This window comes from Arctopsyche grandis, chromosome 3, assembly GCF_051622035.1.
Source record: "Arctopsyche grandis isolate Sample6627 chromosome 3, ASM5162203v2, whole genome shotgun sequence".
In the NCBI taxonomy this organism is placed as follows: domain Eukaryota; kingdom Metazoa; phylum Arthropoda; class Insecta; order Trichoptera; family Hydropsychidae; genus Arctopsyche; species Arctopsyche grandis.
The window spans coordinates 705050-729863 of NC_135357.1; the positions used below are offsets into that span (position 1 = coordinate 705050).

Sequence of the window (24814 nt, forward strand, 5' to 3'; positions counted from 1 at the left end):
AGTACACATAGAACGGTCATCCAGCACCACAACATTCATCCCACACCACCTCAGCACCATCATCATCATCATCATCAAGGCCCCGTCCGTCCCCACGAGCGTCGTCACGCCGAGACGGGTGGCAGCGCTACAACACCTCCACGAGCCACAACGACTCACGGTCCAGCTCGGAGTATCATCAACCACATCGATGCCCCTGCCGCCCCCGCCGCCCCACCAACCGACATCAGCCTCGGAAGAGCGGCGCCGCCGCAGCATCGCATCGGCACGACCATCGGACCAGCCACCGTCCTGCTCGCGACGTCACCGCCCTCGAATGTACCGACCATTCAGGGCGGTACACCTACACAGCGGATGACCCACGTCAACAATTTTTTTTTCTCCCCACTCAATAATTTTTTTTCTTTTGTAAAATTTGTTTCTTTGTAATTTTGGTATCGCTGATGCTGGGGGGGGGGGGGGGGGAGTGATGTGGCGGCTCGCTTATACGACATGGTCGAGTTTGGTTGCCTTCCTGCGAGTGGAGACCAACTCGGCTGGGTTCGGAGAGCCACTACTCACTCTGCCTTTAGCTGTCATATAATAAACACGTGCATTAACATGCCAGTCGTCTCATTCGTTCATCCTCCATAATATACGTAAATTTTAAATCGACCGTGATAAATGACTCTCGAGAACAGATGGATTCGCCATTTCACTGACAAGGCTTCAAATATATGTACTTACAAACCAAAAATTATGAATACAAATCGAACAGCTGCATACAAGCTATTTATAATTTCGTACGCTGTAAAAGATATAAGATCAACTGGCATACGTTATCAACGACTGTTTTAGAATTGATTAGACTTTTCCATGAATTGATATTCGAGGATTGAAGAGAGGCTATTTGCGAACGCGTATGTGGCGCTAGTGAACGAAGCGACCGAGCGTTTGCGAACGCGCGTGCGTCAGTAGAGCTCGGGGTCCACCGATCACCCGTCGTCAGTCGCCACTCGCCGCTCGTCGTTGGCTGCTAGCTACTCGCCCTCGCTACTCGCCACTCGCTACTCGCCCGTCTCCACTCGCCCTTCGAACTCGCCACTCGAATGTGGCGCGCGTTCTCGTAACGCGACCACCCCCACTCCGAGCGGGAACTCCGATTACCATTTCGCCGAGGTATTATCACAAATAGCCCCTCCCTTTACCATTCCCATTCCCATCCCGTCACCGTCACCATCACCATAACCATAACCATAACCATAACCATAACCATAACCATAACCATACGAGTAACCGTCATCACCTTCAGCATTACCATTCGCGTACTTATTTGATCGATAGTCGATCGGCTTGCGTGCGAGTGTGTGTGTGTGTGTGTGTGTGTGCGTGTGCGTGTGCGAGTAGAAAGTGTTCGTGCAAAAAGAATGGCGTTGTGTGGAGTGTGTGCAGTACGAGAATAGCGCGGTGTCGCTATGCGGATATTCCGATATTCGCACGGACGCGAACGGGAATATTTCTGACTCTACTCTGCTCTAATCTACTCTACTCCACCCTTGTAACGTGATACTCCCCCGCCCCCCTTCACGTGTTTGTCATTTTGACGTTTAAGTGCATTCGGTCGATATTAGTTAGAGGCGTTATGCCATCTCCAAGGTGGAGTGTGATCGTTTTGCGTGGCTCTTGCTTGTAAGTCGACTTGTCCTTTTGGTAACGTTTTTGCTCCAGCCCTGGTCGCCAGTGCTTATCTTTATTTCGGTTACCAAAGTAAAGTTTGACTTGTCGTTTTGGTGACTCTATTAGTGGAAGTAGTATATATATGTATGTAGAGGTGAATGCTTGTTTGCTATGAAAATGTGCAGTTTTCCATTTACAACCGTCAAATTTGATATTCTATCTCATGGAATTCTAAACTTAGATCGTGGACGGTTTTTGGAAGGGGATCAAAGGGACTATGTATAAAAACGCCCAAGCGATTTGTCCACTATGACACTCTACCTAACCACTAAATTTGGTTACTAGCTCAGAGTACCTTAACCTGAAAAAAGTTTTTCAATCAGTTTTTAGAAATTTTCGGAATATATTTTGTTTCAATTGTCAATGCGCTATGACATCTTTGTAGTGAAGTGGCGAAAAAAAAATGCTAAAATACTTGCACTTTCACCAACTTGACTTGCCACCATAATAACGTTTGCGGTTTTAACCTTTTAATCATTTATTATCATAATTTTTTACTCAATTAATATGGAAATGCATGTGAATGTGGGCAAAATTTGTCATTTGAATATAAACACATAAACAAGTCTTAAATAAACATAAACAAGTCTTAAAATAATAAATAAACATATTGCTGACAGTGAACTGAACATTTTTTAAATGCATGCGCTTGCTTTTTTCTCTATATATATTTCGTTATGGTACTCATTGAAAATTTGACCAATGGCATATAGAGTGCAAGAGTGTGCGTAAATAAACAAATACAAAACAAAAAAAATTTATGATATGATTTTTTTTAATTAAAAATAAACAAAATGCCTAGTATAAATTGTGCAATTTCAATGCATTATTTCAAAAATAAAAGTCCATAATTTGTACTAATGCAATATATTAGCTATATTGTATATATTTTTTGCCTTTTCTTGAAGAAACTGCTACTTCCGGTTGACCGAATTTGACAAAAATTGTTTTATAGCATGATGTATATATAAGGATTATGATTTAATTTTGAGATGTAATATAAGAATAATTTAAAATACAAAAAAAGTTCACAGAAGATATTGTCTTCAAGAGTAAACCACCACTTCTAGTCGACGGATCTTCATCAAATTTATTTGTCGCTTAAATCTTTGCTTGAAACTTATAGATATGAATTTACAATACTATACGATACGTCAAACGGTAATAGAAAAATCTTTTTTAAAAGTTCATTGTACTAATACTAAATATAAGTATGTAGAATGCACCTACTATTATATATTTATGTGTATAGCCCAATTCAAATAAAAGCTAAAAATGGATGACTACGAACTTATCCGCAAAATACACCAATCCAAACAACTCCAAAAACAAATACGCCATCAATCGCCACTTCGTATATACACGTATGTATGTATATGTCGAGAAAAACAGATGATTTTGACGTTTAGCGAAATCGCTCTTATATAATATCATATCTCATTGATAAGCTTCTGACCTTGCACGCGTATATGTTAAACATACTTGTTCGTAGATCTGCAAGTATACATGTATGTTACGAATCGAGAAAACAATTGTAGAATTTGAACGGCTGCTACTTCGAACGGCCCTAATTGGTTATCGATTTTAAGCGTCTATTTTTATTAATCGCGTATATTTGTGTATGTGGAACGCGAAAAAAACGATGATCTCGTTTCTCGACCATTCATTTACTTGCACACTCGCTTCCCCCTCGATATCGGCGAAAAATTCGCACAACACGCACGTTATAAACGTGGCGCTGCAATTTGGAAATTGGGTTAGGACTCTGTTCGCGAATAGCCTTGAACTACATTCGTTCTAGTTTTAGGTTTTTTTGCGATTCCGTCGATATTTTTACTCTTTCGCTTGTATCGAGTGTGAATTGGTCGAGGTCGTTGGACACAATGATGTATATATGTACATCATCATCATTTACATACAGCCGCTCATCATCCACTGCTGGAAGAAGGCCTCTCAAACACGCTTCCTTTCGTCTCCGTTTTGAGCAACTTTCATCCATCTCGCCCTACACGTTATTTCTAATTTCGTCCAACTAGCTTCCTTGTGTCCTTTTTTTTACCCTTTTACATTCTCTCGGGTACAATCACAGCACTTACGTGGATTACGGAATTGCGCTTCTCAAAATATGTTAACTTACGAATATCAGCGATGCTGATTTAAAAAAATCTGAAATTCAAGGTTGAAAAGCAAATTTGGCGGCCATCAACCTTTTCAAATTCTATTTCCTCTCATTTTAATTCATTCCTTTGAATATTCCATCGAAAGTATTTTTTTTAATTGAAGATTTGACAATTTTCTGTGTGCTATAGGCGATTATTTTTTTTAGAAAGATCCCTTTATTTTGCTTTTACTGTCAAATTTGTTTGCATTGTGTTTTCCACTTTCCAAATTTGTTGGTCCTACCTCATTGTATCACTGCTGGCAGCTAAATAATGTATTGCTTAGAGAAAAAAGTATTTAGTTAACAGTAGTTTCATACAAAAAGAGCCTTAATGACCGGGCATAGTAGGTACTAATATACCATAAGTATTAATTGAAGTTATTTTATTTCAAACGATGCGATATCAATATTAATTTTTTGACTGGTATTCGTTATTTATTAGTCGAAAAAAAAGGTTCACGCCCAAAAATACCCGACGTAGTCTTGCCTTACTTAGACTAGACGTTTTGTACATAGAACTTCTTAAAAGGGTTTTTTTTCAACTTTCATCTAACTAGCTTTATACCAAAAATTAGCCTTAACGTCAACAATATGGATCAGGATATGGTCAACGATTAAGTATTCATATAGTATATACAGTGGCGTAGCTAGGGGTGGTGTCATCTGGTGCGTGGTGGAGGTCACCTAAAAATATTTGTTATTAATTAATATTTGTTAATTGTTATGACTTACGAAAGAGAAGCTCAGTTCACACTTTGTTTCTGGATTGCGTCTTCGTCTGACTGAATTTCTCAGGAATTCGAACAAAAGCCAATTATGGCTCATATTTGACGGATTTCGCGGTAGCTGTATACATACAGAAAGCTGTATATATACAAAAATCGCAATGAGGCGTTTAGCCGCTCGAGAACTCTCATACAAGGAAAATGTCGAATTAGCGTTTTTCAATTTGAACAAATGTCACCCAGTGCAGACCGCACTCCCCGCACCACGCTAATGATATATGTATATGTATAAAATGCATATTTCGTCCCATTGGGGCCTTCGACACGGTCAATATATCTAACAGTATCACTCGTATCCAGTTCCCATCCAGCACGGGTGACTGTTAGAAATATTGACTGTGTCGAAGGCCCCACGGTTCGTACAGACGCGATAATGCGCATGCGCAGTCTGTCAAATGACTAGTCACCGGACCCAGAAGGTGCCGCGTATTGTGCAAAGGTTGTAAATGCATTGTTAAAGGTTTGCCGAACCTTTTTTACAAAGGATTTACAACAATGGAACAATGGATAGCACTGTGACTATCCTACCTCTACAAATGACATGAGACCAATTAAGGTCTGTTCATACCTATCCAGCACGGCCCGTATCCTGCAGGTGTCCTGCAAGTGCGGATAGTATTCTTTGGTACATTATATGGACGTATTCATACTCCATTCGCGCATGCGCATTTACGCATTCATATAGAATGTACTAAATAATACTGTCCGTACTTGCAGGATTCGGGTCGTGCTGGATAGGTATGAACAGACCTTTATTCGTACAGATGTCACAGCGTTGTTTTTTAAACGGTGCTCACTTTTTATCAATTGTACCTGGTTACTAGTATAATATGGTATTAACTCGTCTGCCAATCTATCATACTACGTCCACATCTATGACAAACTTAGTCGATAGCGATGTGACATCAAAATAATATAGTAAGATGTTCTAAAATTAGTGAGTATAGGAAGCCGTTTCATGCCACATTTGACGGTCGCAAATGATCCTCCGGACATGATTCACAGTGTCCTAATCGGACGCACGTCATTTGATGGTCAATGACGCATCTGAATGTTGAGGTAGGACCGATGACGAGACCCGTGGTGTTCTTGACGGTGGAGAGGTGATCGGTTGTTTGTTTGTGCTGTTTTTTCAATTGGTGCATTGTTGGGGTTTTGACCTGATTTCACGCTCGCCGAAGGTCTCCGTCGCGAGCTCGGTTCCGCATGACATTGGTCGTAAGGTCTTCTCGTTGTCAAGACAACACTTGTCTTATCAATCGCCCACCAAAGTCATAACACGTTTGCTTTCTATCGGGTAGATGTCTATTCGACGACAGAGACACGTGTCGTTGTTTACAAGTCAATCGGCAGGTTCTTTTCGGGGTTAAACTTCATATGAAGCAAGTTCTAAAACTCCATTGTTCATTTTACTACAGGGTTATAATATTTTCAGGACCAATGTAGGACTTGCGAGTTGAAATGTAGGATAATTTTATGAAAACGAGGAAAAAAAATGATAAAAGTTAAATATGATTATGCAATAACAGGATTGTATAATAATATTGTTGCGTAGGAGTGGGTTCAGGATCCAAATGAAAGGCCAAAGTCGCTTCACAGCATTTATTATACAAATCGATAGGTCCACAGGGATCACTCCAGAATAATGTGATCGAATGTGTGTACCTCCTTATAAATGACAAGTTGCCCAGCACAGCTTCCCCGATCCATTAATTTGTGTAGGCACTTACTCCTTTGAATGCTGACCAACGCCGATCGGCGTTTTGCCAACAAGTCCATGAGCCTGAAATACGCCGATAGGCGTTGATTTTTGATTATGTAAAAAATAAACAAGAATATTACCCGCTAAGCTCGAAATTTTTGAAAAAAATGCATTGAACACGGGTCGTTTATCTGTTTATAAAGACTGGTTTACACTGGAATTTCTGAATTTATAAACATAGCAGAATTTTTCAATGGAAATCCTTAACTGCTGAATATTTTAGATTGTGGTTTGGCATTTAGATTGTGAGCATTACATTTTAACAACGATAAAGAAATGGATTCATTAATAGACTTTTATTTTATATTGTTGCAAGATATATTAGAGAGTCTAAACATACCTTTACAAAACTCGAAATCCTCGGCGGTAGTTATCTAGGAGTAGATAACTACGTTATCTAGGTAGTTTGTTTGGATTAGCTACAATTTTTATACCTGCTTTCTATTGGATTTCTTAATAATTCTAGTCGGAAATGTTTGCGAAATTTTCAGCGTGGCGGGCATTCAACAGAAAAGACGTCAGCATTCAAAGGGTTAAAGGTCTCGCCCAGGTCTGTGAGAACTCCAGCGTACCCTTTGTTCGGGCACTTACTGAATCCCTTTAGCCTAATCCGGGGTCTCTATTGTTCACCCACGAATGCACTTAGACAGTGGATACTCTCTCTCATGTTCCCACGTTACAATATTATATTAGCAATCGTACATTATTGACAGAGTGCGCGTGCGCATTTATTACAATGGGATAGGTCTCGATCTCTCTGTAATGTAACTCGTTTAAGGGGTAAAGTAATTTTTAAACTTGACATTTATCGATATCACGTGATTGTATTCCGTTTCTATTCACGCAATTAAGGCAGTGTGTGAACATAATGTTCATACATTGTGTAGCTTAATTTTGTGTGGGAATCGGATGCTAGATGAAAGCCACGCCTATATGAATACTAGAAACACGTGGGTATCAAGACCATGAAACTCAATCATAGATAGGACTTTGTTGCAAATAAGTCATTCTCTATCTAATCACTACCAAAGCTCGGTTTTCCCGCTATTCTGATTTAATTGTAGAAACGGATCCTCACAAATTAGCTCACCCACCTACCCATCGTCACCATAATGATTTAAATATGTAATTTTGTATCATAATGACGCTCTGGAGAAAATGTGTAATGACTGTGAATGAAAATGAATATGATTTGATCCAAATGTAATTTCAACGACATGTGTTCAATTTAAATTAGTCGAACTTAACCGTGTTAACAAAACAGTTATGTATTACAAGCCAGTTGGAAGCATTCGGCCAATATGTACATATGTACACTTATCAACATATAACACTTATCAGTATATAACACTTATCAGTATATAACACTTATCAGTATATAACACTTATCAGTATACAAAGCAAGAGAGCAAAAAAGCATCGTACCAACGCCGATCTTTACTTATAACTAGTGGCCGGATCCATAGCGTGCCGTTTATTGTTCAATTGTTGTAAAAAGTTCGCCCAACCTTTTTTTTCTACTCTAGCTTTGTAAATAGAGCCAAACCGCCCTGATTCCTGGAAAAACCACTGTCTCTATCCGCAGTCTACTTATAACTAGTAAGCAGACCCAAAGGTTCGCCGAACTTTTTTTTGCACTCTTGCTTTGTAAATAGAGCCAAACCGCCCCGATTCCTGGAAAAAGCACGCTCCCTATCCTAAATCTACTTATAACGTATAAGTTATAAGGTTTCTTGTATTATATTATATATTTCTGCATATCTGCATCTTGAACTTTTTTATTTTTAGAAAAATGTATGGTAAATATTAATTAATGAATATAATAAAGTTTGTTAATTGTGCGTGTACTAAGTATATCCGTATTCGCGATTTTCGTGCTTGTCGTTTGCGCGATCGCAATGTGCGAAATAATGCATTTACCATTTTAAACACGACTTGTTTCTGGTCTTATTGATTTCTTGAAGTTAATATCAGACAATGGATCCAACTGACGTAGTCATCTGACGTACATACGTATGTAAGTTGCGATTCCCATAACTGAAATTACGTCATACGTGTGCAATTTAAGTGTCGTGTGGACTTTTATTATAAAAACGATTGGACTTGAATGTCAATTTGTGTGCATGTGTAGAGGTTCAACCTTTATTCTCAACGTTGCTTCTATTACTTCTTTCTATGGAGTGGTTCATTTAGCGTGATGTTTTGTATTGATTGTGTTTCCGTTGGAGAGAAAGAAGGGATAATGTTTTTAGTCGCCGGATGGAAGGCCGATTGAGATCTGTGACGATTATTTTTAACTAGTGATAGACCGGATGAAAATTTCATCGGGTGTATTATCAGTAAAAACTACCTACCTACATACCTACATATAAACAATATAAAACAACGATATAAATATTTATGATTTAATATTTAGTAAAAGGCGCTAAATGCCCGTGACACTATTTTCCAAGGGGAAAAATTGTTACCAAACAGTATATATTTGTTGCTGTATATGCTGCTGAGCCTGAATGTGATATTTTCCACCTCAGTGATCTTAGGTTTTCGAAGATTATTTTAACTTATTTGTCTGGTAGTCTGCGCTCATCATTATTTTTATAATTGAATGTGATGTATGAGTGGAATTTTGATATTATCTCTTCAATTTGGGCCTCGCAGGGATGTTTTGTATTTGCGGCTGGTTCTTATATATGTATGTATATTGGTGCTAGCTGTAGATGCAAGACATTCCCTAATTTGTATTTTATGGCACCCCGACAACTCAGCGCACGCCGACCTTTCGGCGCAGACAACTCGGCGCATGGACAATTCAGCGTACGATTCAGTGCAAAATGCGTTTTCGAAAATAGTTACTCTATTGAAATTGTCGGCCATACCTACATAATAATTTCATAAAACGCGAATAAATTTATTTGATAATCTTTATGCTTTTATAATTTTGTCATTGGGGTTCACGAAATATTACGCAAGTAGGGCTTCTAATTGTCCTTGCGCTGAATAGTCCGTGCGCTGAATAGTCAGGCTACCGTATGTACATACATATATATTTTTATTTTTCTCATTTCTCTGTATTTTTTCGACCATTGTGGCGCATTAGGAACTCCTGTAATGCCACAATGGTCCAAACTTTAACTTAAATAAATTATATTCTTACATTATGTGGGCAGTGTTTTAACTGTGACGTATGTCGAATCGAAACGACTAAGGGCGAAATCACACAGCGCGGTATGTGGGACGTTTTTTTTTAGATAGTTTTAAGCATATATAAAAAATGTGGCATACCTGGCACGTATACCACGACCGTCCGGCCGGCCGGCCGAACGACCGCTACTCCCCTTTAGACCTTTTTGGTCAAATTGTAAGGTTTTATTTATCCTTCCTTGACAGTGATCGATAACGGTTTTAAGAAATATAGGAGAACTTGTCGACGTACCACATACCGCATACCACGCTGTGTGATTTCGCCCTAATTAACTACGGAGAGCGTTACTTGCACACACACACACACATAGAGAAAGATTAAGGCGATTTTATAATAAATGATTTGTTTTGTTGCAGGTGACATGAGGTGTATGCGATCTCTACTCGGTCGCCTCGGTGCGATGGTCGACCCAAAAGGGCAGCCGTCGTTAGATAAATGAAATATAAGCTATTTTTGTATGATCACGTCCATACGCGTGTCAGCTTGGTTCGAAATAAACGATAGTGGATTAGAGTGAAGAGAGTGAAGATGCCGGTGTTGTCGCCGAGCCGGTTCTCGACGTCGTCGAGCGCGTCTCTGTCGTCGGGGTCGTACCGCTCGACGTTGAGCGGGTCGTCTCTGGAGCGGCCGTATTACAGTTCGGCCACCGGGTCGTACATTCCGCGCTCCTCGGGTCGATCCTCGTCCATCTCGGTGTCCGAGTATCGAACCCACCGGTACACCTACGATGGCGACCGCGAGGTGGCACGCGAGCGCAAAACCAGCGCGTACTGTAGCAGCGAGTACTCGCGGTATGGTCGCGCTCCGAGCGCTTCAGACTCGGACTCGGGCGTATCCGGAGTCTCGCGACTGGTTTCCCTCTCCGGCTCCGGCTCCGGCTCGGAGGGTCGATGTCGCTCGGATCGCTCGAGTCCCGGGCCGAGATCGCGCGACACCTCGGTGAGTCGCAGCGAGTCGCGCACCTCTCGGCCCTATCTGATCACGTCGACCGCCGAACTGTACAACAAGTACTCGCCGGCGAACTACGTGCCGCTCGCGCAGCGCCTCTCCACAGCCGTGACTGGACCGAACGGGGAGACTTCCAGGGCCAAGGCGATCGCGGGGGATGCATCCCGCCTGCCTCCGGCCCGCAGACCAGTGCGCAGTCAGGAGCCCGAGGTAAAGACCCCCAGGCCGCACTCCCACACTCCCACTAACCCAGACAAGCGCCACAACACTAACTCCAGCAACAGCACTGTAGCTAGACCGTGTGCCGTTGTCCCGCCTGAGTGTGCCACTAACACCCCCGCTGCTACTAACAATCGCGCGCTGGACACGCACACCGTCAAACCTAAACGAGATGTTGAATGTGCACAGAGGCTGAGAGCGGCGAGGCCCTCCATCGACACCGGCGTCCCCAAGTCGAGGACCATCATCCCGAGGGCGCGATTGCCCCCCACCTGGAGCGAAAAAAAATCAACCCACAACGGCTATCGCGGAGACTCTCTGTCGGTGTCGGACGACAACGGAAACGACCTGCCTCTCAGCGTCAGTGACATACGCCGAAAATTCGATCCCAAAATGACCGTCACTAGGCTGCCATCCAGAGATCCAGACCTCCTGTACAAAACGGCTCTCTCCAGCGATAACATATACGGACAAGTACGGCATCTCAACAGCAGCAGCATCTCATCCTTAGTCGACGACAAACCCGTACCCGTACACAAGCCCATTTCGTCCGACAAGTACACGAATGGAACCACGGGTAGTTTAAAATGGGAGTTCCTATCGCCGAGTCCTAGTCCCATCAAGGAGACCAAGGATTCAGACGATTCAGGATATTCGACTAAAAAGTCAACCGAATGCGGGAGCGACAGCTCTAGCGTGTCTTTAAATTCTGTGAAAAATCAGTTAAACGCCAATAATATGATCGGAAAGATCTTGGAAAAATCCACTACGATTTACGTAGGCAGCGACGAGGGCAAAAACTACAACCACGACGAGCCGAGTAAAAATGTACTGTCTATAGAGATCGGCACCGAAAAGTGTTCTCTGAATCAATCGAATATGTCGAAAAATTCCAACAATGAAAGCAACCATTCTTCGGGCATTGAAATTCGACCGAAGCACACTTCTGATTTCGCTTCTTACATCCAAGTGTCTGCACCCACCTCTTCGACCTCGCCTCCCAATTCTGGACAGAAACGATTTTTGAGCACTCTATGCAATGGAGACGTTAACTCTGACGAATCTATCCACGACAATGCCAACGAATCGTGCCCGAGTAGAACGAAAGACGACACTTCAAAGAGTTCGACTTGTCTCTTCCTTTCCCCCGATGAAGATGACGCTAGCAATCTCAGATACATTGACTCCGAACCCAGTCTCGAGACTGATAGCAAATTGATAATCGACTACATCGAGAAAGACGATGGGGGATACGAAGATGAGGGTTTCGAGAATAAAACTTTCGAGCATGCGAACGGCCATCTGCTCAGAAAGGGGGAGGATGGCGATTCCGGCCGATTGACTAAACAGACAAACGGGATAGTGAAGATGGCCGATGACATATCCGACGATGACGACGACTTGCAAAGCAAAAGAAAGAGCAAGGAGGACGATTGCAATTCGAACGTTCGACATGTTAGAGACGAGAGAAGTAGTCCCATACCAGATACACCGATGGCCAAAAGAAAATACGTAGATCTGAACGGAGAGTCGTCTTCGATGTACCAGATTTATCAAAAAGTAAGTACGCACTCAAATCGCATTCCTACTCTAATTAAGCTATTTACTTTATTTTATTCAAAAATATACACGTACGCGCTCGGGAGTTCTGCATACGACTAACTCGATCAGTTTTGTGCAAATCTCCAGTGTTTATATGAATGTTTTTTTTTTCAATACTAATATTTAATCAATGTCAGTTTTAAATTTCTACATTGATGTGTATCTCATTTGAGTGTAAATCTGTGGACATAAAAAATCTAAACATTAGTATCGTGGTTTGGAATGCCCAAGTTGCATTTTTTTCAAAGCTATTCTATGTTTCACTTCGCTAATGATTCAGGCAATATTCCTACATTATTCCGATCGGTTTGAAACTTTGCCATTTTGTGCGGTTTGGTCACTAATAGAAATTTAAATCGATTATGATAGTTCGATGGTGAAAACTCATCGTAATAAACAAAAATTTTGGAGACCTTGACAGTGGTCAGTAGCCTTATATGTTTGACTTGGTGACACGACAACTCGTTCACAGATTTTCCGTAAACCGATGATGCGCTCCAGGCATTACGTATACGGCCATCTCTTTCTCACCCCGTCTGTTCTCCATGATCTCGTTTACTCTGCCATTACGTATGCAGCCATCTCTTTCACAGACCATTTTTTCACCGATAACAGTCGGTCTGTGAAAGAGATGGCTGCATACGTAATGGCATAGTAAACAAGATCATGGTGAACAGACGGAGTGAGAAAGAGATGGCCGTATACGTAATGCCTGGAGCGCATCATCGGTTTACGGAAAATCTGTGAACGAGTTGTCAGGTAACCTTTTTACTTTTCGCCACCCACTCGTTTTGTCAGATTTTAATTGTTTAATCGCCTATAACATTATCTATTTCACACTATATCTTACAAAATTTGCATTATTACGAGTGTAAACTTCTCTATTTTCGGTAGAGCAAATTCATACAGGAAACAAATACGTTACGAACTTCCGCTTAGCGTATCAAAATATGCTTAAGTAATTTAATATATAAAACTGTGATTCATATTATATGCTTGTCATTAAATGCGCTAAATCCGTGCTATAAAAATATACGTACAATATACTGCATAAGTAACGTTTTCGTTTAGTTGTGCCATTCTCAACCGAGTGCCAAGAGAATGACTATACGAAAACGTGCGATATATGAATATTCAGACAAATGAAAACAAACACACATGTTATATATTTAGAATTTGTTTATTATATATCGTCTAATTGAAAATTTTGATGAATTGTTCAAGAAATTGTTTCTTGAGGAATGGGGCTGCAGTGCTTTTTCCAAGATCTTCAACCCTTTTAGTTCAATGGTTTTAAACGTTACTAATCGCTTAGTATTTATTATTTTTCTCTTACCCAAAATTGGTTCAAGGTTTCAACGTCTGTAAAGTTCTTTCAGACGGACTTGTCTTGGAATGTAATCCCACCGGTATTCCAACTTTGCACATAGCTTAAACCCCTTTTAGGTTTCAACGCTTGTTTTATTTTTACCTATTTTAGCAAACTTCGGACATTTTGAAAATCTGCCCCAGTTAGTTTAATTGAGATCTCCATTACTAAAAAGTTATTGGACAAGTTTCTAGTCATGTCTTGTGCTATGTAGTATGAAGACCTAGATTTCCGCATATTGATCTCATGTCTCAGAACTTTTGCTTCTCCCCACCTCTCGTTTATCCATAATCCTTTTCGGCAACATTTCTTTAGAAATTCCAGGAACAAATACTCGAATCAGGTCAATTACTTTCCGTTGGTCCCTATTCTCGTCTTCACTTTGCAACTTTTTATTAGATTTCCAAGGCTATCCACGGTACGTTTATCCGCCATTCACAAACATTGTAGAATCTTATATGAACTCTTGACCCTTTCTATAAATATAATATACTCGCCGATAGGTATTCTGCCACTTCTTTCATCAATTACGAATAATTTGTGAGTCATTCGCCTTTTGAAGCATTTCAGTCGCAGAGATTTATTTTAGACGCGAAGCGCTCAGCTCTGTCGTGGGACGCGCGCGACTAACAAAAGTTGGACTTTACCCAAATTTTAAATTTTCGAGTGAGATGCGGAACTTTCGTTTAGGCCAATTCAATTGACGGGGGTGCAGAATTAGTGTGTCTGCTATTTACGATCATACCCACACAAGATATTCCACATCTACTTCAAATTTGGGTTACACTCGCAAATACTCAACCGTCGCGGTGACCCAAATGCTCTATTGATTTCGTACCGCTCGATGCTGGGATGCATCTTTTGACGTCTCCAGAAGAATCGATGTCGCGCAGTTTGCACTGTGCAGATTGTCTATTTGCGTTTGCCATTTCGGCGTTCCACGTGGTGTCGCATTCTCCGGTGTCCACGTGGAGTCTGGTCTCCTTCTCTCTATCTCCCTGTCCCTCTCCCAGTCTTCCCGGTTTAATTATAGTCGCGCCGCCCGTCCCTCCGCTCGCCTCCGCTTAAATAAAATCCGTCCGCCTCATTTAAAAAACGGTTTCTTTTCCTCTTCTAATCCTCGCTCTATTTTGAACCTGTTTATTTTGATGGGACCGTATTCCGACTAAAATGACTTTCGCTTCTCGTTCTTCCGTCCCGTCCGAGTAAAAGATCATGTATCCATCTGGTCAAGATCGGGTTCATCTGCTCACGCATGCTATTGGCGATTCTGCTATGGGCTCTGGCCGGCCTCGCCCTTTTTGCTGCCTCTTGTGGAGTGCTCGCAGGCTTCTCCAAAACATCCCCCACCAAAGGTATCAAACTTCAGTGTTTCTCACCCACAACATCCAAATTGGCTACGTTTTCACGGACAATATGCTGCCAGCATACGGCAAATAGCAATTACTAGTATTATGATAGATAATATCGCTAATGGCGCGTGTGGGGCAATTGAGTATCCCCTTTACGTAAGCCCCACTGGCATTACAAATACCAGTGCTTGCTACACTTCTAGTTAAAGCGTGAGTTGGTGGCGAACGGGAGCACCATCGAAGGCACAAAAGTACCCGATTACATTAGAGTTCTTATTTTTTTTAGCTTTATATCCAAGTGACTAAGTGTTTTAGTGTTTCTTATACATACTAGAAACGCCCACACAAAAATTACTGACAGAGCACTCGATATTGATTACTTATCAAACAGTTTTGGCGGTTTATTTCGTAAAACACACCGGCATTTCAAACAGCAGTACTTTCAGTGATAGTATACTTATACTCGGGACTTTTTATTTTAAAAAGAAGGTGCCGGAACTCATTTCTTGTCGAGTTTTTTTTTGATTAGAAAAGATTATATTCAAACTATATTATATAGAATATTCGTTCGAAACATAATAAAAGCGTTCCACCGCATTACATAGGAAAAAAAGCCCTGCTTATATCATAAGTTCCCTGCGAAACATCAATTCTCGATAAATGAACTCTCCGTAATTATGCTTGCCTCGTCTGCTTGGTACTAGGATCATCATAGTAATCATTCCAGAATCATTTTCCAATATTTCTATTATGTTACGACTTATCTCAACTTTTAATTCAATATTTATTGAATGCAAATTATTATTTTAAATAAAATTATTATCTTAGAATTTTCAATTTATAAGGTTTTGGTTTCATTACATATGTATGTATGTACATATGCACGTAGCTGTAATATACATACCTACAATTATTAATCTTATTCAAAATTATATTCAAGTATAGAAACGAAGAGTTCATTTAACGTAAGGTGACCGTTTTACATGTTTTTAGGTTGTGACAAAACCAGGACATTTTTTTCTAAATATTTGAATTATTGAAAACGTTAATAAACATTAGAAAACCATGGATGCACATTTATGAAAATAAAAAAAATCTGATTTAATTTTTATAAACAGGCAGATCCATTTTTACAAACAGGCTTATCAAAGGATAAGACAGATACCCAAAAAACCACAACGAATGGTCACCTAAATTTAATGAGAATTGGTAAAACCAGGCCCACCGTTATACTACATATAAGCGTATAAACAAACTAGAATCACTCATAAACTCGCTGTGAGTCCCACTGGTATTGCAAATAGTAGTGATTTTTAATGCAGTAAACTGGCAGTAATACTGATCGTGACAACATACCATACGATCAGCAATCAGCTGGTGAAATGGGTCTAAATCGAATGATATTCAATATTATATCTAGTGTGATAAACGCTTAGTAAACAATGAAACTCCTGAAGATTATACATTTTCATATGAATGCGGTGAATTTGTTAGGCAATCAGTGGACTTGTACTCGTGTGCCCTTGCAGTCTACTTGCACTTCCAGACGCATCTCCTCACACCTGTTCACGGTTAGTCAGAACCCACCAACGGTCAATTCTATTTTAACCAACCATGTATTCCCAGATACCTCTCGAATTTCAAAGATTATGCTACAGGAAATTGGTGTACAATGTGACTGTGGCATAATGCTATACTATATGTATATGTAGTTTGCTTTTATTTACCTTGTGAATATATTTTCTTCAATTTAAGTGCTCATTGTCAAGATTCTAATCGTTTCCACTCCATTCTGTATATATTTATGTATGTACATATAAACAAATACATAAATAGTAAGCTTTTAAAACCTTGTCAGTTCGACATGTATATCATATAATAGATAGTATAATTATAATACGAAAAATACTTTGTTGAATAATTCTGACTTGTGCAATGTTTGGTGTTGCACAAGGTAGAGATTTGGATCTTTAATGTTCATTTTTTAATTTATTATCCCAACTACTTAACAACTTTGTCATCAGAAACTCGTTGTTATAGAAATATGATTACCAGGTTACTATTACTCGTTACTTACTATTATTTTACTATTACTCGTTGTTACAGAAATTACCGGTTGTTATGGATAAATAATAAATAACTATTTATACATTCGAATAATGAATCTTAATAATTCTTATTAAACTGTCGAAATGTTATTTTATATGTACATATATCCTTATTACATTTCGGAATCGTGAAAAATCAGTTGTTGTATAATATTTGTCAGGTTTCAAAATGAGATACGATAAATGGCAAAACATACGAATGTATTAAATCAAGATCTCTTATTTACCTTGGATACTAAACAAGTCCACATTTTTAAAACTTTAATGTGATACACAAATTTGTATTTGTTGTTATTCCCGTTTTTTGCATGTACTCCGTGTTAATTGTCCTCCAGTTTATTTTTTATTTTTTATTGTGCATTCATATCTTCACCAGCAACTGTGTATATAGAAATGTTGTTGTTTTATAACTACACCCATTACATTATAATACAATATTATATTTTGAAAATCTATCTATATTTGATACAAACGGCGCTGTTAACTTTCAGGAGTCGACGTCCATAGGAAAGAGTAGCTCTCCGTTGAATACCCTGGCCCCGTCCAACAGTTCCGTTGTAAATAATAGCAATAATATTAGCACTTCGTGTGGAACTCTAACGACCAGTAGGCGAAGATCGGTGGATTCCAAAAGTCCGCAGCCCGGCGGCGAAGCCCTGAGTAAAACCAGCGGTAAACAGACTTTCGACCCGATCGATTGCGTCCGTCGTTGCGTTGAATTAAAACTAATTGAACTTTGCAGGTCTGAACGGACTCCGCAATATTGGAAATACTTGTTTTATGAATAGTGTGGTGCAGTGTCTCTCCAATACGAAACTCTTGCTGGAGTACAGCGGCAGCCCGGATGCGTTCACGCCCGACATCAACACCACTCTCAGTTGCATGAAAGGAGCTCTCATTAAAGGTTCAGATCGATACGATGATTATTGTAGGAAAACTAAACCAACAAATGACCGAATTGAATGTATAGAAAAAGTATGAATATGTATGTAAATTATATTTAATAAGCATTTTTTGTTATTTACCTTTATTTTGATTCTAATGTACGTGTTTATTCAAAATGTATTCAAAACGGTCATTCATTGGAGCATGCCTTATTTTTAATATTAATATAAATTATAATACATATGTACATAACATTTGATTAGTTAGTAAATATAATAAAAAAAAATCGGATGTGACGAACCCATGACTTTATCCATGTATTTGAGGAATATAAGAAGGTCACATACACGTTCACACATACCGGTTATGATAGAATTTTCGATATAAATAGAGCGAAAATGTAGGGAAACTTACACAAGACAAGTTCTACTTCCGGTTGTAGGATTTTGTTCGAAATTTTTTTATTAAAATCACTATAATTATTGTACACATTAAATATCAACAAAATACAAATAATTTAAAAGGTCAAAACAAAATTATGAAATATTGTTTTAAAAAAAAAATACTACTTCCGGTTTACGAATTGTGACCAAAACCTTATCAGTTCTATGTTAGTGCATAAAGAATACAAATATAAATTTTCAGCTTGATACGTTCAGGGGTGTGGAAAGAATCGTGGTCACAACATTTTTGACTTTTCTAAGAGGAAAAAATCCCACTTCCGGTTTATTAAATTTTGTGATTTTTTTTTTTATTTTTATCACATTGATACAAGAATTGTACTTGAATTTTTTTGTGAAAAATACACATGTTTAAGGGGTCTAAAAAAATAGTGTAAGAAAAATCGAACAAGAGTAAACTGCCACTTGTTTACAAAGGTTCTTCTTACAAAAGAATAACATTTTTTAGTGTAAATTATGGCTGAGGGGAAGAAATGTGTATTTTGTAGAATATTGATCTTTAATTTAATTAGCAGGTTTAATAAATATAATATCTAGACAATATCCAATGATCGTTTTACATGGATCTGACTGCCAATATATTAAAAAATGTCATTTCGTTAACATTCATTCCTTGTTACATTTGCCCTATGAATATAATTTGTAATACATCGTTTTATTTAATTGTTGGGTTTCAGCTTTCTCGACGGTAGTCACCGAGCTTTGGAAAGCGGATGAAACAGACGGCGTAGTGAATACGACATCGTTGAAAGCCCAAATCCAACGATTCGCCCCCCGTTTCATGGGATACAGCCAACAGGATGCTCAGGTAAAAATCTCCATCACCGAAAGAATTACGATTAGATTCAAGCACTTTGTAAACCTTGAATCGCATTACGTTGTTAACTAAGAGTGTGTGTTTTTTTGTCATATATAGATATTTTTGATTTTTGAGATGACTATTTCTTATAATATAATATGACTGTCTTCAGGAATTTTTGAGATACCTATTGGAAGGACTTCACGAAGACGTCAACAGGGTTACAGTTAAACCAAAGCCAATACTTACTGAAATAGATGATAACTTAAGGTAATTAATTCATTGAAAAAAAGTATACATACTCTTTCAATTGTTCAAATAGCCGTTAATATGAAAAATAACAGAAAGTATAAATTGGCTTTAGTTCGTTAATATTAAATATACCTATGCATATATACTTATATAATTTCATATATCTTTGCATGTGAAAATGTTTCAAATGTGCTTTCAGTGATGCTCAAAAAGCTCAAGAATCCTGGCAACGGTACCTTCGAGCTGAGGATAGTCGCGTCGGTGATATATTTGTTGGACAGCTCAAGTCTTCGCTCCGTTGCACCCATTGCTCTCACACTAGTGTTACATTTGATCCTTTTTGGGATCTCAGGTATAAAATTCACATTTATTTTTCTATCTTCGGTGCTAAAAGGGTCAATGTTACGCATTTAGGTAGTAAAAAAAAGTAGAATACAGCAAAAAGTCAAGAAACAGCAGATTTGTAAGCTATAACAGAAATCGAATAAACATTTTCGAATTTCACCAGGATTTTATCTGAGCCCATATTCTTTCCCTTTATTCACAATCACTCGGTTCTTTTGGATGCACATCTTCCACTGCTTTTTAGAACATTCGCTCCCATTGATATCACAGCTGTTTTTTTACAGATTGAGCTCAAATCTTTCTGAGCCACTCCTAACTGTGGATATAATCTTCTTAGGCAACTTTAATTACTTCAGAATTTCTCAATATATGTGAAGAGTTAGTGATTCAACTATAATAAGTCTTATGTTATATCTCCTACCTAAACCCCTGGATCTAACACTGTCTGTAAGAATTCAAAATTGATATTCATAGATCAGCACTGGTTTGTAAATAATCTTGTAGTTGTTCATTTGAAATGTATTGGGATATTTCATTTAAGATCTTGAAGTGAAAGACTGTTAGAAGGGGTTTGAAGACACATTAACAGGATTTCAATTGTCTTCCCACGCTGTTGCCGCCATTCTTCTGTCTCCTAAATACTTGAAAACTATGTTTCAGTCGAGTATCTCCGACAAGTATTGCATTAAATTTAATTGGCCTTTTTAGAACCGTCGGTTAGAAGTATTGAAATTGTAATAAACATTCAAATTGTCAAGTTTTCTTAATGACCATTTTGTGTATTAGTTTGCCGATACCCAGTCGGACAGGACAGTTGAAATTGACCCAGTGCCTATCACATTTTACGAAGGAAGAAGAATTAGACGGAGACGAGAAACCAGTACGTTAATCGATCAACTATGCAATATTGCGCACCGCTAATAAATTTTTAACGCATTTGATGTTTTACGTTTTTGCAGACGTGCTCCAAATGTCAAGTTCGTCGCAAGTGCCTCAAATGGTTTACAGTACAAAAATTCCCAAAAGTTTTAGTGATACATCTGAAACGCTTCTCGCCGACGGAGCGCTTCAGAGGCAAGCTCAACGTCCCCGTCGAGTTTCCTCTATCTGGATTGGACATGACTCCGTACGCGGCGAGCACCACCAATACCAGAGGTCCACCTCCACCGGCTGCCATATACAATCTCTACGCTGTGAGCAACCATTCAGGTCAGTTTTAATCAAGGACTATTTTTGGGATTAACAAAATAATCAGGGACTATTTTGAAATAAATAAAATATATACTAACAAACCAGTTTAATCTCAATTTATTCATACGAATTCATATATATTTATATGTTGGAAAAACTTTACGAACATAGGTTTTATTGTATACTATTTACATATTTCAAAAACCTTATAATCGTTTTATTATAGTACTGTTACATAGGGGTGGGTGGAGGATCCAAGTAAAAGGCCAAAGTCGTTTCACAGCATTTATTGGTGATTAAGGAGATACACACACTGGCAGTGCTCCGTCCAGAATGTCTTGATATCGCCTAAAGTACCGCCTTATACCGGATAGGTCGCTCAGGGCATCTTCGACGTCCGGTTACTTCCCTATTGTTTAGGCATGTACCCGGATATGTATTCCCACGACACTCAGTCCCACGCTATCGGTCACTTCTGAGAAGGGACCAATAGCGGCCAATTCGGTGGCCATTGTTTAGCCCACTTGCACTTAGTCTGGAGATAATCCTTGAAACCAATTATAACGGTCACACAGTCTCTGGGATGCTACTCGGTCTAATCCGATTGCACTTACTCGGCGGTGTACGTAACAGTACTTTTGATAAAATAATTAAAAATAAAACGAAGTCTTGGATGATGAATTGAACATATATTAAATACTGAAAGATAAGATCATCTAGTCCCGTTGATAATTTTTACATATAAAAGAATTTATAATTAACACCAATTAAAAAATAATGGTTGTGGCTATTTGCAGGTACTATATCTGCGACAGGCGCGTGAACTTTCTTACATTTAATGTATGCTAGACTTGTTTAATCAATCGTTCATTATTTTAATCTTATATGTTTAATCAATCGTTCATACTACGTCACTTTACGAGTTCGAACTAAATTTTAAGAGGTTTAAAACAAAATTTTAACAGTAAACACGCTGACAGTGAGAGTTCACGCGCATGCGCAGAAGGCTTTGCGCCTGTTGCAGATATAGTACCTGCAAATAGCCGATAATCCGCAGATATAGTACCTGCAAATAGCCAATAATTTGCAGATATGTTACCTGCAAATAGCCACAACCAAAAATAATTGTTACTGAACGAAAATCCTTATTAATACGAAGAATTAAAAAATTCTTATAATAGACTCTGTACTTTGTGAATAAATTGAGATTAAACTGGTTTGTATATATTTTATTTATTTTTCTGTGATAGGATAGTGTGTTAATTCGTCACAGTACGTTTAATTGAGTTTTGGAATAATTCTTGTGTAATAAATAACGTTTTTGTACGTGCAAATAATTCTGTGAGCGATTTGTCACGTGAGCCATATATGTATGTACTAAACAGGGCAAGCCGGAAACAATTAGACCATTAGCATTTCAGCAATGTACTTCTAGTTTTTCTGGTTGTCTGATTCAGCGAATTTTAAGCAAACACAATAGATCTATATTCAAAATGTAATTTTATTTTTGGTTTTAATGACAGGTACGACATATTCCGGACACTACACGGCGTACTGCAAACATCCGTATAACGGGGAATGGCACGAATACAATGACTCCAGGTATCCTTGCCGCTCACATATGTATCTATGCTGTGTTCCAAATCCATGCTAATTTTTTCCTCTTGATTATTTTGCAGAGTGTCTACCATATCTCCGAAGAATGTAGTGTCTAGTGAAGCTTATGTACTGTTCTACGAATTGGCAAGTGGTTCGGCAGCATCCTAGCGCTCTCCTCCGTCAACCTCGTCCACTTGTCAACTCTATTGAGTCTCTCTTTTCGTCGCGTAACACCTTTAGAGAAGATCCTGCTGTCGTAAACACATACATACATGCATTGCTGAATTGTTGTGATCGGATAAACGTGTGGATGAGTCGCTTTGTTAGTTTCGTTGAAGCTAATTTTCAAATACATTTTTTTTTTATTTATTTTTTTTACATACATAAATGCATTATTTTGATTAAAAGATTATATATAATATATATTTAATGATTCATCAATGTTTTATATAATGAAGTGTAAATATTTATTGGTCTGAATTTTAATCCTTATGAAAAAGAAATCATGCTCACTCGTATGATGCATTCCTGACAAATGTTTAAAATTTGATATGTCGCTATGCATTTATTGTTTTGTGTTTTTTTTTTTTTTGCCTTCAATCATTCATTTGATGCATTTTTTTTTTTGATTTTGTATAATACCCTTATATGTATTATGTTTATTTGAATCGTCTTTACTAAATCGAGAATTTTATCATGATTACTAGTCTGGTATGTGAATCAATTTGAAAATTACTTTTAAGTTTTGTGTAATATGTTGGAGTGGATCTCATTTTGCCGAAGAGTTTAGATTTTTTGAGTTTTTCCGAAAGAAATGCGAATAAGTCTTAAATATTTACAAATTACATATGTATGCTCAATCGTAATTATACTCATTTTGACTATGACAGGTTGTAATTGGGATTTTAAAACCCTCCTGACAGTTTTTGGGGCTCTTAATATTGAGTCATCTTCTCTGTAGAACCTCTTTACAGTTGTATAGTCAAATCCTTAACCCTTTGCCCGCGGCAATAAATATAGCGAACAAGCCCTGTACGCGGCATCTTTTTCGCGAATTTGGCAATCGAGTTTTCGACCTTAAATACAGATTTTAATATTTACTCAAGTAACCAGATATGTTAATTAACACAAAGTATTATTTTAAACAATAAAATACATACTATATCTCTTAGTTTTGGATTAATTGTCAAATAATCATTCTTCATAATTGTATGAAGACATGACGTCACATAAACGAGGTTTCAGTATGGTTCCACAAAAAACTAATTTTGACTGGTATATATTCATTTTAAGCAAATTGAATAGATGGCATTCAACTCTCAGTAATATTTTGAACCTTAAAACAGTTGAAATAGGCGCAAATAAGCCTCAAAATCCCGTGCAATGTTCAGAAATTCTATGGAAGACGGCCGCGCTACAGACTTGTCGCCCAAAGCTTCCATAGAAGACGGCTGCGGGCAAACGGTTAATATCATGGTTCATCCAAATCTGGATTCAGTGAGTGACTACACAACATGTTATTAATTTATTATATATAATAAATAAAAGCATATAATATGTGGATGCATTGAGATGAAGATCAAGAAGTTGGTTTATTGAGTACCGCTATTTATTCAGGACAATATGTTTGTAGATGCTTTCAAGATTTTTTAAAGTTTTATAATTTCGTCTGCCAGAGTTGAAACATTGAAACAAATAATAACGCTTATTCGAAAACGTCAAAAGAAGACATTAAACGGAGCTTCTCGCGCTTGAAATGGCTCAAAAATCAAATTTGGCAAAGCGAGAGCCACTCTAATGTACACAATATGGGTTTTAACTAGGGTTTCATATAAATCCGAATAGTAGCTTTAAATTATTTATATTAAGTTTTGGAAAGGTAAAGATATTATTACATTTTAAAATAACCCTAATCTGAAACATCAGATAGAATCAAATGTACTGTAGCTTGAAAATAATATAATATTGAATACACAGATTTGAGATTCCCTATTTATAACCCATATGTGTCGCATTTAGTAGGTTTTTGAATTTCACAATTTTATCATTTTGCTCAAT

General features: G+C 38.3%; 2 protein-coding genes across 2 annotated transcripts in view; one reads left to right on the forward strand and one right to left on the reverse strand.

The window, feature by feature from the left end:
- The window catches only part of LOC143910069 (uncharacterized), a 68604-nt gene extending 62797 nt beyond the window's left edge, over positions 1 to 5807 (reverse strand). The window contains exon 1 of the mRNA XM_077428424.1: positions 5625 to 5807. Coding sequence (XP_077284550.1) covers positions 5625 to 5807 — 183 coding nt within the window. The remainder of the gene's footprint in view (positions 1 to 5624) is intronic.
- Positions 987 to 22997, forward strand: LOC143909991 (uncharacterized). Its single transcript, XM_077428317.1, has 11 exons — positions 987 to 1158; positions 9983 to 12353; positions 17716 to 17896; positions 17967 to 18128; positions 19248 to 19378; positions 19542 to 19639; positions 19821 to 19973; positions 20753 to 20846; positions 20926 to 21175; positions 22681 to 22759; positions 22837 to 22997. The coding sequence occupies exons 2-11, from the start codon at positions 10155 to 10157 to the stop codon at positions 22922 to 22924; spliced, it is 3435 nt and encodes a 1144-aa protein (XP_077284443.1). The 5' UTR covers positions 987 to 1158; positions 9983 to 10154; the 3' UTR covers positions 22925 to 22997.
- The last annotated feature ends 1817 nt before the right edge of the window (positions 22998 to 24814 follow it).